The following is a 14,881-nucleotide window of genomic DNA, read 5'->3' on the forward strand; positions in this document are numbered from 1 at the left end:
TTCAAATAGAATCATAAAAAATGTTAAATTGCTCAAGCAATGTATTCAAAGAAAACATAAATGAGTATTTATTTTCAAATATTTTGAGGTAAAACCAAGGCCTTTTGGTTAAGGGTGAATCACTTGATTGGCATCCCTCACTGTCCTTGAATAAACTCTACCAGAAATGCATTATTTTCATTTCCAGTTTCAGTTTCTTTAAAGTGAAGCAAGAACACTCCAGGCACACATAAGTAATCTGAATTCAGAAGCCTTCTGAATCTTTGTAATTCTTTTCTCAATCTTCTATAACAGTGGTTTTTTGGTTGGCTTTTTAGTAACTGTCTTTTTTAAAGTATTCCCAAGATAGTTTACCGAAAAAACAGATCATTCTTTTTGCATGCATTTAATCAGTTAAATATTTAACTTACGTTAAAATGAGTATAGAGGGGTGGAGTCAAGATGGAAGACCAGGAGGATGTGGACTTCGAGTCTCCTCACAACTAGGGCGCCTACCAGGCACTGGTAGGGGACCATGGACACCTAAGGGGGTAGGAGGAACCCCCGAGCGACTGGGTAGGACTTGGGGGGCGTTGGACGGGGGAGGAGAAGTGGAGGTGGGATGGGAGGCGGGTCCCAGGCCTGATCGTCTGCCCTCCAAGACTCCCTCTGGCCGTGCTGAGCCTAAGCCCCACCCCCACATCTCCACCCAGGCCCTTACCTCTCTCCAGCTGCGTGGGTCCCGAGCCTAGGCCCCACCCCTGCCTAAGCCCTGCCCCCTGCCTAAGCTCCACCCCCCACAGCCAAGGCCTTTTCTGGCCTTTTTTCTTTTTTTTTTTTTAATAAATTTATTTATTTATCTTATTTATTTTATTTTTGCTGTGTTGGGTCTCTGCTGCTGCGCACGGGCCGTCTCCAGTTGCGGCGAGCGGGGCCACTCCTCGCCGCGGTGCGTGGGCCTCTCATTGTGGTGGCCTCTCCCGCTGTGGAGCATGGGCTCCAGGCACGTGCGCTTCAGTAGTTGTGGCATGCAGGCTCAGGACTTCTGGCTTGCAGGCTCTAGAGCGCAGGCTCAGCCGCCGTGGTGCACAGGCTCAGCTGCTCCGTGGCATGCAGGATCCTCCTGGACCAGGGCTCGAACCCGCGTCCCCTGCATTGGCCGGCGGATTCTTAACCACTGCGCCACCAGGGAAGCCCCTGGCCTTTTTTTCTTTTCTTTTCTTTTCTTTTATTCTTTTGAGGTTGTGGTTCTGTTCTATATTTTTATTTTTTCTAATAAGTTTTTTAGTTTTCTACTTTTATTTTATTCTCTATTCTTTGTTGTTGTTCTGTTCCTTTTGGCTTGCTCCCCCCCCCATTTTTTTTTTTTCTGTTGTTCTGTTTTATCTTGTTGTTGTTACTGCACTTATATTTTTATTTTTCCTAATATATTTTTCATTTTTCTAATTTTATTTTATTTTTTATTCTTTGTTATTTTACTGCTCTTTTTTTTTTTTTTTCTTTCACTATGCCACACGGCTTGCAGGTTCTTGGTTCCCAGGCCAGGGGTCAGGCCTGAGCTCCTATGGTGGGAGCACTGAGTCCAAACTGCTAGACTACCAGAGAACCTCAGACCCCAGGGAATATTAATCAGAGTGAGGTCTCCCAGAGGTCCTCATCTCGGCACCAGGACCCAGCTCTACCCAACTGCCTGCAAACTCCAGTGCTGGATGTCGCAGGCCAAACAACCAGTAAGACAGGAACACAGCCCCACCCATCAAAAAAATGAGAAAACAAAAAAATATGTTACAGATGAAGGAGCAAGATAAAAACCTACAAGACCAAATAAATGAAGAGGAAATAGGCAACCTACCTGAAAAAGAATTCAGAGTAATGATAGTAAAGATGATCCAAAATCTCAGAAATGGAATGGAGGCACAAATCAAGAAAATACAAGAAATGTTTAACAAAGACCTAGAAGAACTAAAGAAAAACAAACAGTGATGAACAACAAAATAACTGAAATGAAAAATACACTAGAAGGAGTCAATAGCAGAATAACTGACGCAGAAGAGCAAATAAGTGAGCCGGAAGATAGAATGGTGGAAATAACTGCCAAGGAGCAGAATAAAGAAAAATGAATGAAAAGAATTGAGGACAGTCTGAGAGACCTCTGGTACAACATTAAACGCACCAACATTCGAATTACAGGGGTCCCAGAAGAAGAAGAGAAATAGAAAGGGTCAGAGAAAATATTTGAAGAGATTATAATTGAAAACTTCCCTAACATGGGAAAGGAAATAGCCACCCAAGTCCAGGAAGTGCAGAAAGCCCCATACAGGATAAACCCTAAGAGAAACACATCAAGACACATATTAATCAAACTGACGAAAATTAAATTCAAAGAAAAAATATTAAAAGCAGCAAGGGAAAAGCAACAAATAACATACAAAGGAATCCCCATAAGGTTATCAGCTGATTTTTCAGCAGAAACTCTGTAGGCCAGAAGGGAGTGGCAGGATATATTTAAAGTGATGAAAGGGAAAAAAATCTACACTCTACCCCACAAGGATCTCATTCAGATTCAACAGAGAAATCAAAAGCTTTACAGACAAGCAAAAGCTAAGAGAGTTCAGCACCACTAAACCAGCTTTACAACAAATGCTAAAGGAACTTCTCTAGGAGGGAAACACAAGAGAAGAAAGAGACCCACAAAAACAAACCCAAAACAATTAAGAAAATGGTAATAGGAACATACATATCAGTAATCACCTTGAATGTAAATGGATTAAATGCTCCAACCAAAAGACGCAAACTGGCTGAATGGCTACAAAAACAAGACCTGTATATATGCTGCCTACAAGACACCCACTTCAGACCTAGGGACACATACAGACTGAAAGTGAGAGGATGGAAAAAGATATTCCATGCAAATGGAAATCACAAGAAAGCTGGAGTAGCAATACTCATATCAGATAAAATAGACTTTAAAATAAAGACTGTTACAAGAGATAAGGAAGGACAATACATAGTGATCAAGGGATCAATCCAAGAAGAAGATATAACAATTGTAAATATTTATGCACCCAACATAGGAGCACCTCAATACCTAAGGCAAATGCTAACAGCCATGAAAGGGGAAATCAACAGTAACACAATAATAGTCGGGGACTTTAACACCCCACTTACACCAATGGACACATCATTCAGACAGAAAATAAATAAGGAAACACAAGCTTTAAATGACACAATAGACCAGATAGAGTTAATTGATATTTATAAGACATTCCATCCAAAAGCAGAATACACTTTCTTCTCAAGTCCACACAGAACATTCTCCAGGATAGATCACATCTTGGGTCACAAATCAAGCCTCGGAAAATTTAAGAAAATTGAAATTGTATCAAGCATCTTTTCCGACCACAACGCGATGAGATTAGAAATCAATTACAGGAAAAAAACTGTAAAAAACACAAATACATGGAGGCTAAGCAGTGCACTGCTAAATAACCAAGAGATCGCTGAAGAAGTCAAAGAGGAAATCAAAAAATACCTAGAGACAAATGACAACAAAAAACATGACAACCCAAAACCTATGGGATGCAGCAAAAGCAGTTCTAAGAGGGAAATTTATAGCAATTCAGTCTCACCTCAGGAAACAAGAAAAATCTCAAATAAACAATCTAAACTTACATCTAAAGCAACTAGAAAAAGAAGAACAAAGAAAACCAAAAATTAATAGAAGGAAAGAAATAAAGATCAGAGCAGAAATAAATGAAATAGAAACGAAGAAAACAATAGCAAAGATCAGTAAAACTCAGAGTTAGTTCTTTGAGAAGATAAACAAAATTGATAAACCTTTAGCCAGACTCATCAAGAAAAAAAGGGAGGGGACTCAAATCAATAAACTTAGAAATGAAAAAGGAGAAATTACAACTGACAGCACAGAAATACAAAGCATCATAAGAGACTACTACATGCAACTCTGTGCCAATAAAATGGACAACCTGGAAGAAATGGACAAATTCTTAGAAAAGTATAACCTTCCAAGACTGAACCAGGAAGAAATAGAAAATATGAACAGACCAATCACAAGTAATGGAATTGGAACTGTGATTAAAAATCTTCCAACAAACAAAAGTCCAGGACCAGATGGCTTCACAGGCGAATTCTATTAAACATTTAGAGAAGAGCTAACACCTATCTTTCTCAAACTCGTTCAAAAAATTGCAGAGGGAGGAACACTCCCAAACTCGTTCAAGGAGACCACCATCACCCTGATACTAAAACCAGACAAAGATATCACAGAAAAGGAAAATTACAAACCAATGTCACTGATGAATTTATACACAAAAATCCTCAACGAAATACTAGCAAACAGAATCCAACAACACATTAAAAAGGTCATACACCATGATCGAGTGAGATTTATCCCAGGAATGCAAGGATTCTTCAGCATACGCAAATCAATCAATGTGATACACCATATTAACAAGTTAAAGAATAAAAACCATATGATCATCTCAACAAATGCAGAAAAAGCTTTTGACAGAATTCAACACCCATTTATGATAAAAGACTCTCCAGAAAGTGGGCATAGAGGGAACCTACCTCAGCATAATAAAGGCCATGTATGACAAACCCACAGCAAACATCATTCTCAGTGGTGAAAAACTCAAAGCATTTCCTCTAAGATCAGGAACATCAAGACAAGGATGTCCATTCTCGCCACTATTATTCAACATAGTTTTGGAAGTCCTAGCCATGGCAGTCAGAGCAGAAAAAGAAATAAAAGGAATACAAATTGGAAAAGAAGAAGTAAAACTGTCACTGTTTGCAGATGACATGATACTATACATAGAAAATTTTAAGGATGCCACTAGAAAACTACTAACCAATGAATTTCGTAAGGTTGCAGGATACAAAATTAACGAACAGAAATCTCTTGCATTCCTATACACTAAAAACAAAAGATCAGAAAGAGAAATTAAGGAAACAATCCCATTTACCATTTCAACAAAAAGAATAAAATACCTAAGGAGGAATAAATAAAATACCTTAGGTAGGAATAAACCTACCTAAGGAGGCAAAAGACCTGTACTCAGAAAACTATAAAACACTGATGAAAGAAATCAAAGATGACAGACAGATGGAGAGATATGCCATGTTCCTGGATGGAAGAATCAATATTGTGAAAATGACTATACTACCCAAAGCAATCTACAGGTTCAGTGCAATCCCTATCAAATTACCAATGGCATTTTTCACAGAATTAAAACAAAAAATTTTACAATTGTATGGAAACACAAAATACCCCTAATAGCGAAAGCAATCTTGAGAAAGAAAAATGGAGCTGGAGGAATCAGGCTCCCAGACTTCAGACTATACTACAAAGCTACAGTAATCAAGACAGTAGGGTACTGGTACAAAAACAGAAATATAGATCCATGGTACAGGATAGAAAACCCAGAGATAAACCCACGCACCTATGGTCACCTAATCTATAACAAAGGAGGCAAGAACATACAATGGAGAAAAGAATGCCTCTTCAATAAGTGGTGGTGGGAAAACTGGACAACTACATGTAAAAGAATGAAATTAGAGCACTCCCTAACACCATACACAAAAATAAACTCAAAATGGATTCAAGACCTAAATGTAAAGCTCTTAGAGGAAAACATAGGAAAAACATTCTTTGACGTAAATCTCAGCAAGATCTTTTATGAACCACCTCCTAGAGTAAAGAAAATAAAAACAAAAATAAGCAAATGGGACCTAATGACTTTTGCACAGCAAAGGAAACTATAAACAAGACAAAAAGAGAACCCTCAGAATGGGAGAAAATATTTGCAAACTAATCAACGGACAAAGGATTAATCTCCAAAATATACAAACAGCTCATGCAGCTCAATACCAAAAAAAAACCCAAACAAAAAATGGGCAGAAGACCTAAATAGACATTTCACGAAAGAAGACATACAGATGGCCAAGAGGCACATGAAAAGCTGCTCAACATCACTAATTATTAGAGAAATGCACATCAAAACTACACCTCACACTGGTCAGAATGGCCCTCATCAAAAAATCTACAAAAAATAAATGCTGCAGAGGGTGTGGAGAAAAGGGAACCCTCTTGCATTGTTGGTGGGAATGTAAATTGATACAGCCACTGTGGAGAACAGTATAGAGGTTCCTTAAAACACTAAAAATAGAACTACCATATGACTCAGCAATCCCACTACTGGGCATACACCCTGAGGAAACCATAATTCAGAAGGACACATATACCCAATGTTCATTGCAGCAGTATTTACAATAGCCAGGACATGGAAACAACCTAAATGTCCATCAACAGATGAGTGGATAAAGAAGATGTGGTACATATATATAATGGAATATTACTTAGCCATAAAAAGGAACAAAATTGGGTCATTCGTAGAGATGTGGATGGACCTACATCCACATCTCTACGAATGTAGAGATGAGTTTGTCATACAGAGTGAAATGTCAGAAGAATAAACCTTGTATATTAATGCATATATGTGGAATCTAGAAAAATGCTACAGATGAACCTATTTGCAGGGCAGGAATAGAAACACAGACATAGAGAACAGACATGTGGACACGGGGGGAAGAGTAGGGTGGGATGAATTGGGAGATTAGGTTTGACATAAATACACTACCATGTGTAAAATAGATAGCTAGTGGGAACCTGCTGTATAGCACAGGGAGCTCAGCTCAGTGCTCTGTGATGACCTAGATGGGTGGGATGGGGGTGGGGAGGGAGGTTCAAGAGGGAGGGGATATGTGTATACATATAGCTGATTCACTTCATTGTACAGCAGAAACTAACACAACATTGTAAAGCAATTATACTCCAATAAAAAATTGTTATAAAATCAAATAATTAAAAGGAAATGAGTATAGTAAGCATAAACAGGTTTTGGAGCAATTAAACTTGACTCTCGGTGAATATATAACTCAACTGGTTGAAGGAGAAATGTGGAAATACATTGGAAAATAGTCTGCCAGCCTTGAATGTAACCATCAACCAGTATGTTTCACATAGACAATATCAGTTATTGTGGAGAGACAGTTAAAGGGGGTCAGTATTCTGGCTTCTCCTATGTTAAAAATGCACCCTTGTATGTCTCAGCCCCTTATACTGCATTAGCTCTCCTTGTTTTCACAGCCAGCTCTATGGAGAGTTGCTGAGGTGCACTCTCTCCGGTTCTTTACCATCTCCATAGCCCTCAATCATAGCAATCTGACTTCCACTTCTACCACCCCACTAACACTGCTCTTGCCAGTCATCAATGACGTTCCTGTTGCTGAATTCAACAGAGACTCTTGCGTCTTTCTTGAGATTTGTACAACATTTCATACTGTTATTCACTCCCTTTTTCAGTGCTTACTTTTCACAATTCCTAGAACCCAACCTACTTGGTTTTCTTTCTACCTCAGTGGTTAAACTAGAATTAGAGCTCGGTTCTTCTGTTCTCACTCTGCAAATTCCCTTGGGCTAGTTCAACCACCCATGTAACTCCAATTACATTTTTTTAAAATATCTATCTATCTATTTATTTATTTTTTGGTTGCGTCAGGTCTTAGTTGCAGCACACGGGCTCTGTGTTGCGCCGCGCGGGCTTAGTTGCCCCGCGGCATCTGGGATCTTAGTTCCCCAACCAGGGATTGAACCGGCGTCTACTGCATTACAAGACCGATTCTTAACCACTGGACCACCAGGGAAGTCCCCTCCAATTACATTTACTAGTAAGCGAATTCCACTTACGTGTGCTACAGCCGCTTCAGACTTGGCACGTCCAAAACTGAATTTCCCTTTGTCCCACCAGAGAGCCTCCTCCTTCATCTGAGTCCCCTGTTTTAGCGACAGAGCCTCTGTGCATCCCTCCAATTCCAAGACAGAAGCCTGGACGTCGTCCTTGAGTATCTCACCTCCTCCTGACATCCATTCAGTACCAAGTCATATTGATTCTTCTTAGTGAATATCTACTAAATCACTCCAATTCCTGCTATTTCCTAGTTAGGTATACCATAATATTATGCCCCAGTTACCATTATAGCTTCTCTCTGGGAATGATCTCTCTTTTCTAAACATTTCAACTCACTATGATTTGAGTGATTTCTTTAAAATGCATGTCTTTTCTCATCTCTCACCTGAGTAAAACCCTTCAGTGGCTCTGTCATTGCCTTCAGAGTAGGTTTGAACTCAAATGATCCCCAAGGCTCTTCATTCTCTAGTCCCTACTTAACTTTTTCAGATTTTTCTTTCCTTACAACCTTTGACCTTTGGATAATTTCTACACATTGTTCAGATCTTGGCTTGCTTACTGTTCCTTCTAGAAAATCTTTCTAGAAAAGCTCCTTCTGTGCTCTTTCAGAGTTCTCCCTGTTTACCCTATCATGGCACTCATCTCAATGCAGTACAATTGCCCGTTTATCAATTAGTCTTCTCCATGATATAAATAGCAGGGTCCCAGTCAATTTGCCTTTTTATCCTTCGTGCCTGTCACAATGACCAGACACAGTGCATGCTCATCAATATTTGTTGAACAAATGACATTAAACAAGTCACTTAGCCTCTCTGAGTCTCAACTGCATCATCTGTTAAAAGGGAATATTGTCCTGCCTATGGTTGTTTTGGGGTCTTGTAAGATAATAGGAATTAAGTTTAGTATTGTGGTTAAGAGAGTGGGTTCTGGATCTGTACTACCTGGTTTTTAATCCTAGTTCCCACCATGTAGCCAGCTGTGTGACCTTGGGCAAGTTACTTAACTTCTCTGTGTTTTAGTTACTTCTTTGGCTAAATGGAAATAACCACAGTATCTGTCTCATAGCATTGTTGTAGGGACTGAGTTAATAAATGGAAAGTAATTAGTACAGTGCCTAAACACAATAAATGTTAGCTATTAATTATAATATTTTTATTTATAAGTTCTAGAATTATATATTATAAATATATATACACACACATGGCATCAGTTTTTAGTTTCAGTGTTTTAAGTGGGTAAAGGGTTGGTATCATTCCTTTATCTTTTAGGATAATGCCATAGCTATACCAGATTTTATTTTTTAAGTCTTAAATTCAAATTGCCATAGTTGATTTACATGAAATTTTGGTAAAACATTTTTTAAATTGTTGTTCAATATAGAAAGAATTTTGAAAATGTTTCCTTGCTGAATATCAAAATATTGATTCTACATGCATCGTAGGTGGATATTAGCACAGGAAAAATGTTTAAGTAAGAAAGATTACTGGTTTAATTTATAAAGGACAATTATTATGTCTTTGACACCTAACTTTATTTCTCTATATGATTTAATTACATAAGCAGTTCAGTGTTTGGAAAGTCCAAATTCCATTAACTCTGTAACTATTCAAGAAAACAAGAAAGTAAAGAGCATTTAGTTTTGTGCATATGTATTTACCTGAAAGAAATTTGCTCAATTTTAGTAAAAAGTTCTTTTTACTTTAAAATTTAATTAGATAATACACATTTGTGTGTTGACTTTGGACCAACAAAATGCCTAATTTTTATCTTTTTTCTGATTCTTTGTAGAATTGGTGGTTCCAGGATTTTATTCAGAATGACTTTAGGAAAAGAAGTGATGTCTCCTCTTCAGGCAATGTCTTCCTATACTGCAGCCGGCAGAAATGTTTTAAGATGGGATCTTTCACCAGAGCAAATTAAAACAAGAACTGAGGAGCTCATTGCACAGACCAAACAGGTGTACGATGCTATTGCAATGCTTGACATTGAGGAAGTAACTTACAAGAACTGTTTGCAGGCACTGGCAGATGTAGAAGTGAAGTATATAGGTGGGTAGGATGCAGAAGCACATCAATATTGCATTTTGTGGGCATCATAAACCATTTTATGCTTCCTGTCTTGGCAATTCGTTTTCCAATTTTACAAGACATTGATTTTTACATAATGATTTGTAATTGCTTAAATGATTAATGATTCATAATTGCTTAGAATTATTTATATTACCTGAGTTAAAAAATTTTATTATGTGGCAGAGGTGCTGTAAAATGTACACTCTCATTACAACTGCTTTCTGGAGAGCAATATATATCAAAACTTTTAAGAAGTTCATACCCTAGCCCCGTAATTAATTCCACATCTAGGCATAATCTAAGGAAATAATCAGATATAGGAAAAATCATGTATAAACTTATGTATAAACAGGTACTCTATCACAGCAAAAGCTTGGAAACAACCCCTAAGTGTCAACAAGTAGAATAGCTAAATAAATTATGGTACATTCACCCTCTGTAACATTATGTAGCCATTAAAATCATGTTTAGGAGAAGTATTTAATAACATTAAAAGGACAGAGAAAGAAAACAAATTTTAATAATGGCCAATATTTTTGGTACTAGGTTTATAGTTTTTTTGTGATTTATAGATCACTTTTAGTTAAACATGAATTCTTTAAAGTTATTATAAAAATGAACACATTAAATTTAGTTTCTTTATCATTAATATTTCAGTAAGGATATAATGGGTGCATTTTTATACATTTGTATTCTTTTTTAAGATATCGTCCATCTGTCCCACCTGTCTAAATGCAAATATATGGATTAAAACAATGATCACAAAGATAAATGATCCAAAGGAGACTTTCAGAACAATTGATAATGGAGCTGAGATAAATTTGATATTTTAAGTGATCTTTCTCAAAGAACAGTGTGTTATTTGGAAGCAGCCATTCATTTTTTTTTCAGGTTTATAGTTGATTTTTCATTTACTCTTCATGCTTTTCTCTATTTTCCATATTTCCTACACTTAAAATATATTATTTTAATAATATAAGTATTAAACCCTTTGAGTTGTAAGGAATGAAGATTCATGCCAGTTTTCTCAAAGAATTGGATATATTTTGTAGGATAATTATGGCTAAACAACCTTGGCTGTGTAGCCAGGCATCGTAAGAACATAGGTTGTCTGTAGAACTGAATTATCATAAGCATTTGTATGGTTTCTGGAATTTGGAAGGTTGTCCAAAATCCTGCACAGCCCTAGTGACCTAGTCATCTCTTTTTCCCCACCAACAGTTCCCTACCCTATGTCCCACCATAATAAGGACTTGTCTACTTTCTCTTCCCTCTGCATTTCTGTTTCAGTTTCTGCCTCTTACTACCAACTGCTTCACTCTCATTAATAGCCACTAAATCTTGCTACAAACCTTGAGCTTAAACTCTTCAGTAAAAAAAGTCTGGTTGGTCTTGTAGTTAAAGTCAAAGGAATGGAGGCGGTCCCCATTCAGCAGAGCTTTCCCAGCAGGCAATTTCGTGTGCATCTCCCACCCTGTATGTGGTTTGTCCTTGGTTCACATACTCACTTCTTCAGTCACTTATGACTAAGACGGTGTGCCAGCCTAGTAGCTTATGCATTCAGCAAATGTAAAAAAAGGTGGGGAAAAATCTTTAAAACAGAATTATCTTAAATTCTGCTTTTTCTCCCAATCATACATCTTTTAAATATACCTTTAGTTTTGTGATATTTTTTCTTCCTCTCCTGTAAATTTATCTTTATGGGTTAATCATAAAAATGTTTGAGTTTCGGAATAGATTTTTAAAGACTAACTTTCTCTTATCTGTGTATGTTCTCAGCCTCCTGCAGTAGCTGTTAAAACCCCATTTGTCCAGTGTCAGGTACCGGGCATCAGCACTGTTTATAGTTTGGCAGTGAGAACATAAGTCTGGTTCCAGGTCTTTGTGGCAAAGTAAGGAAGGAAATGGTTTTCAATATTATTGTTTGTTTAAGAATATGTTTCCAGTTTTAGACTCCTGCATTTTGTTCTGCTCATTTAAGTTCTTGAGCAATTTTGATTCCGTCTTAATATCTTTTTGAGCTAATTTTTAAAAGTAAACAGAAATTGTGACTATCTAGTTAACTCACTTAAACAAGTGCTGTATGTATTAAATGTTAAATCTTGCATTCTATTCTTTCTTTAATCAAGGGACAAAAATGATATATTAAATCCTAAAATAATAATTATCTAATTTGATTTTTTAAAAACAGACACTATGAATTTATTGATTTGTGGCAATTTTTTTACAGCTTTCTTTGTGACAGTGTTTTAAGGGGACTGATATGCATAAGGTAGCTTGTTTAACTGGACAATTCCGTGGTATGTAAAGGATAGCTTTACTGTCTACCATATATCACATGTGTAAATGTTACCTATTTATAATACCTTCAAAGTGCTAAAGATAGTAAAATTAAAATGTATTCATTGTCACAGCATAACCACAACTATGGTTATAAACCATACTGATTTTTTTTTTTTTTTTGCTGTAGTATGGATTATTTCACTGACATCAGATTTTTGCCTGATTAAAGTCAAAATGCAAATGTTTGAAAAACCCAACAACCAACTTTGATATGTGAAAATAAGAGCAGATGCCATTACTACCATCATTGAACAAGAATAGCCCCAGTATTCAGCTGCTTACTGAATATGTCCACTGAGATTTCTGAGAGTTCTGAAATTCTATGCAGCTTTTTATATTTGCATGAATGTTTGCATTTGGGGGAGGGTCCATGACTTGGATTAGATTTTCTAAGGAGTCTGTCATAAAGGTTAAGAACTTCTTTTCTAAACAAGCCCCATCCCACTAAATTGGCCTGCTTGTTTCTTAAACATCCTGTTTGTTTGCCGGTCCCCATGCTTTCAGTCTCTACTTCTCCAGTCCCCTACTGAGCTCTTCCTCTCACCCCGCCCATCCTCTAAGATCCAGCCTTCTCCACAAGGCATGGCATAATGCCCCAGCCCTCGGTATTGCAGCCTTTGAGTTTCTGTCCCATTCATTTGACAGTTAAGCTGCTCTGTCCTGTATTGTTATCTTTTCATGTACTGTTCCCTACCCCCGACTCCCAGACTATAAAATGCCTCAGTATAAGAACTATCAATACATCTTTTCTTTTCTTTTCTTTATTTTTGGCCACACCGCTCAGCATTCAGGATCTTAGTTCCTCGACCAGGGATCGAACCCATACCCCCAGCCATAGAAGCACAGAGTCTCAACCACTGGACCGCCAGGGAAGTCCCCAAGAACTACATCTTTTAAATTGGGAGATTGGGATTGACATATACACCCTACTATATATAAAATAGATAACTAATAAGAGCCTACTGTATAGCACAGGGAACGCTACTCAATTCTCTGTAATGGCCTATATGGGAAAAGAATCTAAAAAAGAGTGGATATATGTACATGTGTAACTGATTCACTTTGCTATACAACTGAAACTAACACAACATTGTAAATCAACTATACTCCAATAAAAATTTTTTTAAAAAGGACTACATCTTTTTTTTTTCTACATTCCCAGTTAATAAATTGCACACTAAACATCCTTTGGTAAGTACTCAGTGTACACCCTTATTGTTCCTAACAATGCCCCAGGAATAGCCAAGTCCTGTGTTAGATGCTGTTTCTTGATAGCCCTAGGAGCCTTTATGGAAAGTATGTAATGAAAAACTTATATTCGGATAATCATTCATCTAGGTACGAGGTATTTTTCTTCATACTGACTTAATGAGTCCTTCTGGTTTTTTCCTCTGTTAACAGTGGAACGAACCATGCTAGACTTTCCCCAGCACGTCTCCTCTGACAAAGAAGTACGAGCAGCAAGTACAGAAGCAGACAAAAGACTTTCTCGTTTTGATATCGAGATGAGCATGAGAGAAGATATCTTTCTGAGAATTGTTCATTTAAAGGTAAATGGTCTTATAATTCCCTTTAAAAGGAAAAAAAAACTGACAATAAAGAAGTAAAAACCTTTGACCAATGATAAAAAGTATTTGAATGTTCCTAGATTTTGTTTCTAATTATTATGATAGTGGGCACAACATAGTGTTATATCACTTAGGTTTACGTTAAGTTACTAATTACATTCACTTAAAATTTTTAAGACCAAGTATAAAAGAGTGTACATCCATAAATCTAAGGCTTTTTAGCCATCATGAGCTTAATGGTTTGATGTAAAAACCTCTTTGAATTTTCAAAATTTTGCAAGGTTTATATTAGATCAGATCAACTAGAAGCAAATGGAGTTGAGTTATCTATAAATATCATGTGGTTTTGGCCATAATACGGATGACATACTGTTGATGCTGCATGCCAGAGACATTCCTATCTGTCATCCTTACATTTTTCAGGACTCACAGAAATTATGTATTAAGAAAGCTCTAAGTGGGTCTGCCTTGAGTATTTCGGGTCTTTTCATCAACGATGGTGGTTTGCTTCCTAGCATTTTCATCGTGTCTTTGCTTTGAATTTTTATTTTCATGGCACTCAGCAATTTGTTTGGAAAACAACCAGTGTTTTACAATCCTAGGCATTTTTGTTTAATTTTGCACGTTGTATATGCAAAATCTCAAAATTTGTGTTCTTTTTAGCAAGTTATGACAGGGATTGAAATAAAAAGCAGTTTTATTTCAAATGTTTTATTTGTAACTCACTGTAGAATATGTAATCCAGAATTTATTTATTTAGACATATAAGACGTACATGCTGCCTATTTTCTCATGTCAGACAAACATTTTTCACCCTTAATTTATGTTCATCTATGATGGTTCATAATTGTTCATCTTTGGCACTATAAAAATAACATAAATTAAAATAACTATGACTATTTTTTGCTAGTTAAATTGTTCTCTTTTCAACTTTTAGCTTCAGTTGTTATTCTGTACAATTCAAATCATGGCCCTTATAGTCTCCTATTTTTATTTCATCCCAAAATAATCTAATTTCTTTTCTATCTGGATATTATATATGTACTATAGAGCTTTTCCCCCACATTTCTAATTTCCTTTGATTAATTCTTTTTTCATCCTGACTTCTAAGTTCTCATTTGGGATTTTCTAGCCTCAAAAAGGTATTGCA

The 14,881-nt window shown here is 36.8% G+C and overlaps 1 protein-coding gene across 3 annotated transcripts in view; it reads left to right on the forward strand.

The window, feature by feature from the left end:
* NLN (neurolysin) overlaps nt 1-14,881 on the forward strand; it is a 95,206-nt gene that overhangs the window by 31,495 nt on the left and 48,830 nt on the right. The window contains exons 2-3 of one of the 3 annotated variants that reach the window (XM_061187861.1): nt 9,540-9,799; nt 13,565-13,713. In XM_061187861.1, the coding sequence (XP_061043844.1) occupies nt 9,540-9,799; nt 13,565-13,713 (409 nt within the window). Of the gene's footprint in view, nt 1-9,539; nt 9,800-13,564; nt 13,714-14,881 lie in introns of those variants that run through there. The other 2 variants (XM_061187862.1, XM_061187863.1) reach the window with 2 other exon arrangements.

This window comes from Eubalaena glacialis, chromosome 4 (assembly GCF_028564815.1).
Source record: "Eubalaena glacialis isolate mEubGla1 chromosome 4, mEubGla1.1.hap2.+ XY, whole genome shotgun sequence".
Lineage (NCBI taxonomy): Eukaryota > Metazoa > Chordata > Mammalia > Artiodactyla > Balaenidae > Eubalaena > Eubalaena glacialis.